Here is a 2,441-nt window from a genome sequence, read left to right as displayed (position 1 = left end):
ATCAATATTTCCACTAAGAGGCAAAAAAAAAAAAAAAATTGATAAAGGAAAAGCCTCTCAGACTCTGAGCCCATCTCTGGCAATCAGGGGGCAAGACAGGGTACACAGTGGACAGGTCATCAGTCCATCACAGGGCAACACATATGACAAACAAGACAAAACCATTCATGTACACTCTTAATCCAAATAAAGCCAATATGCATTTTGGGGGGACTTGAGAGAGAATGATTGAGTGACCTTTGGCTATTCATACTCAAACATTCAGCCTTGCATGCATTTTAAAAGACAATTTTATGAAAATGCATGCTTCACATAGAAAAATCTCAAATATTTTGGGACAATAGTAGGTCACTTGAAGGGACGACTAGTCTATTCCAAGTAGACATGCGCCAGCATCCAGTAGGTGTTAGATTAGAGTGTTGTCTCAACTCTACTCTGTTGGGTAATGAAGAGGTGGAGGGAAACCAGACCTGTGAAGGCAGTAATCAATTAAACTAAAGATAAATGCATGGATGAGTTTCCCTAGATCTTGTTGAACTTGTTGGTCTCGATTTAGTTTCAAGGAAAAGGTAACAAATAAGTTACCATGGTGATTGATCCTGTGCAGCTAGCCTGCTCCAGATCTTGCTAACAGCCAGGCTTAGTAGACCCTAGAGCCTTATCTGCTCGGTCAACACTCACGCCAATCAGAAGTAAGTTTTGTCCGTGATTGCATTATCTTATGTGTCTGTTTTGGTCTTTTTTTTAAAAAAAAAATCACCCTGCATTAAAGTGCAGGTATTCAGTCAAGTTATTAACCAGTGGTGGTTTCTGATATAGGCAACACGGCCAACTGCCCTAGGTAACATCTTGTGTGGGACGGCATGAGTGCACATATCAATTAAGAAAAAATTTGCAGCTGACAATTTGCTGATTTAAAATAGACATCATAGCAAATAGACCCCCAGTGTCAATGAGCAAAAAAGTGTTGCTTGTCTTTACTCACCGATACCAGCATGTCTCCCTGCACCACTGCCATGTCATCAGAAAAAAGCTCTGGGAAAACATTCATGTTAAATGTATTATTTTACAGTTTCTGATTTTAAGGGGGTAAAATACTCCAAGATACAGCTTTGCAATACAATTTTTGCCATTAATGGCACCTTTGAAATACTTCAGGACATGCAACCTGGGAGCATAAAGAAGGAAGACCACTTTCAGGAACAATTTTTTATTTTTATTTTTTAGAAAAAGCAAGACATGATAGGAAGTTTCAATGTCCTTGTCAATGTGGCTTTTAAAATTAAAGAGAAAAAAAATATTTCTGAAAGCATTCCAACAGTTTTTCTTATAGTTTTGATTGGTTCTTTGCCTCCTTTAGTTGCTTGAAATGCCTTAATGCACAAACTCCAGTCCTAGAGGGTCACTGTCCTGCAACTTTTAGATGTGCCTCTGCTGCACCACACCTGAATAGAATAATTAGATCATTAGCAAGGCTCTGGAGAACCGATCTACACATGGAGGAGGTAATTAAATCATTTCATTCCAGTGTCTTGTACCTGTGGCACATCTAAATACTGCAGGACAGCGGCCCTTGAGGACTGGAGTCCGACACCCCTGCCTTAATGAATACACTCAACATGAAAGCCAAGCCTTGAAACTGTGTTTTATTTACCTTCTACCCAAGACCGACCAAACCATCAGCTGAAACTGACAACGTGACCTCACCTTCTAATGTCTCTGGGTTATGGGTCACATGTTGTACTACGTTGATGTCAAACAGAGGCACTGCAAAAAAAAAAAAAAAACAGTCACAATCAACCGCTCATAAATAATGACTAAAGAAAACATTGATCATAACACCCAACTCCCCCAGAGAACTGGAGTTTACAGTTTCTCAAAAGCAGTGAGGAACCATGCAGTTCTTTCTACAGAGATTTTCAGCATTACAGGATTAAAAGCTGGGTGACTTCTTACCAGTTTTCACATGGGCAGCAAAAGTTAGAGCCACTAAGAGCTGAAGCAGCATAGCCTGTATTCCAGTCGAGCTTGCAGCACCACTCCCAATGTTATCACATGAAGTTGAATCAGCTGGGAGCTGAAGCCTTGTTGAAAACCCAGCAGAGCTGGAAAAACCCACCTCATTATATAGACTACTGTTTCTCAATGGGGGCGGTACCGCAGAACACCAGAGTTTCTGATGATTCTCTTCTTGTTTTCAGAAGAAGAGAATCATAGCTTTTCTTCTGAAGAGAAGAGCTATGATTAGTTGCAGTTCTATCATGTTTTAATGTTGCACAGCACAGTCTTTCACATATAGTTCAAGGTTTAAACTGGTATTGTTGTACATCTTTTATCTGGTCATTTTGTGCAATATTTAACAACTAACATCAGAAAATGGCACAGAAGAAGAATTTTTTTCCCACTGATTGGCACCTGAGTGAAGTTGCCCCCCCCCCGTA

General features: G+C 40.0%; 1 protein-coding gene across 1 annotated transcript in view; it reads right to left on the bottom strand.

The window, feature by feature from the left end:
- Positions 1–2,130, bottom strand: part of LOC106947023 (zinc metalloproteinase nas-14) — a 25,587-nt gene extending 23,457 nt beyond the window's left edge. Inside the window, exons 1-3 of the mRNA XM_015031791.1 lie at positions 1,957–2,130; positions 1,708–1,767; positions 986–1,035 (exon numbers count right to left, since the gene is read on the bottom strand). Of these exons, the coding sequence (XP_014887277.1) occupies positions 986–1,035; positions 1,708–1,767; positions 1,957–2,008 (162 nt within the window). The 5' untranslated portion in view covers positions 2,009–2,130. The remainder of the gene's footprint in view (positions 1–985; positions 1,036–1,707; positions 1,768–1,956) is intronic.
- Between the last annotated feature and the right edge of the window lie 311 nt (positions 2,131–2,441).

This window comes from Poecilia latipinna, unplaced genomic scaffold, assembly GCF_001443285.1.
Source record: "Poecilia latipinna isolate Pla-1442-1.1 unplaced genomic scaffold, P_latipinna-1.0 Scaffold218, whole genome shotgun sequence".
In the NCBI taxonomy this organism is placed as follows: Eukaryota; Metazoa; Chordata; class Actinopteri; order Cyprinodontiformes; family Poeciliidae; genus Poecilia; species Poecilia latipinna.
This window is presented reverse-complemented; position numbering and strand designations above follow the sequence as displayed.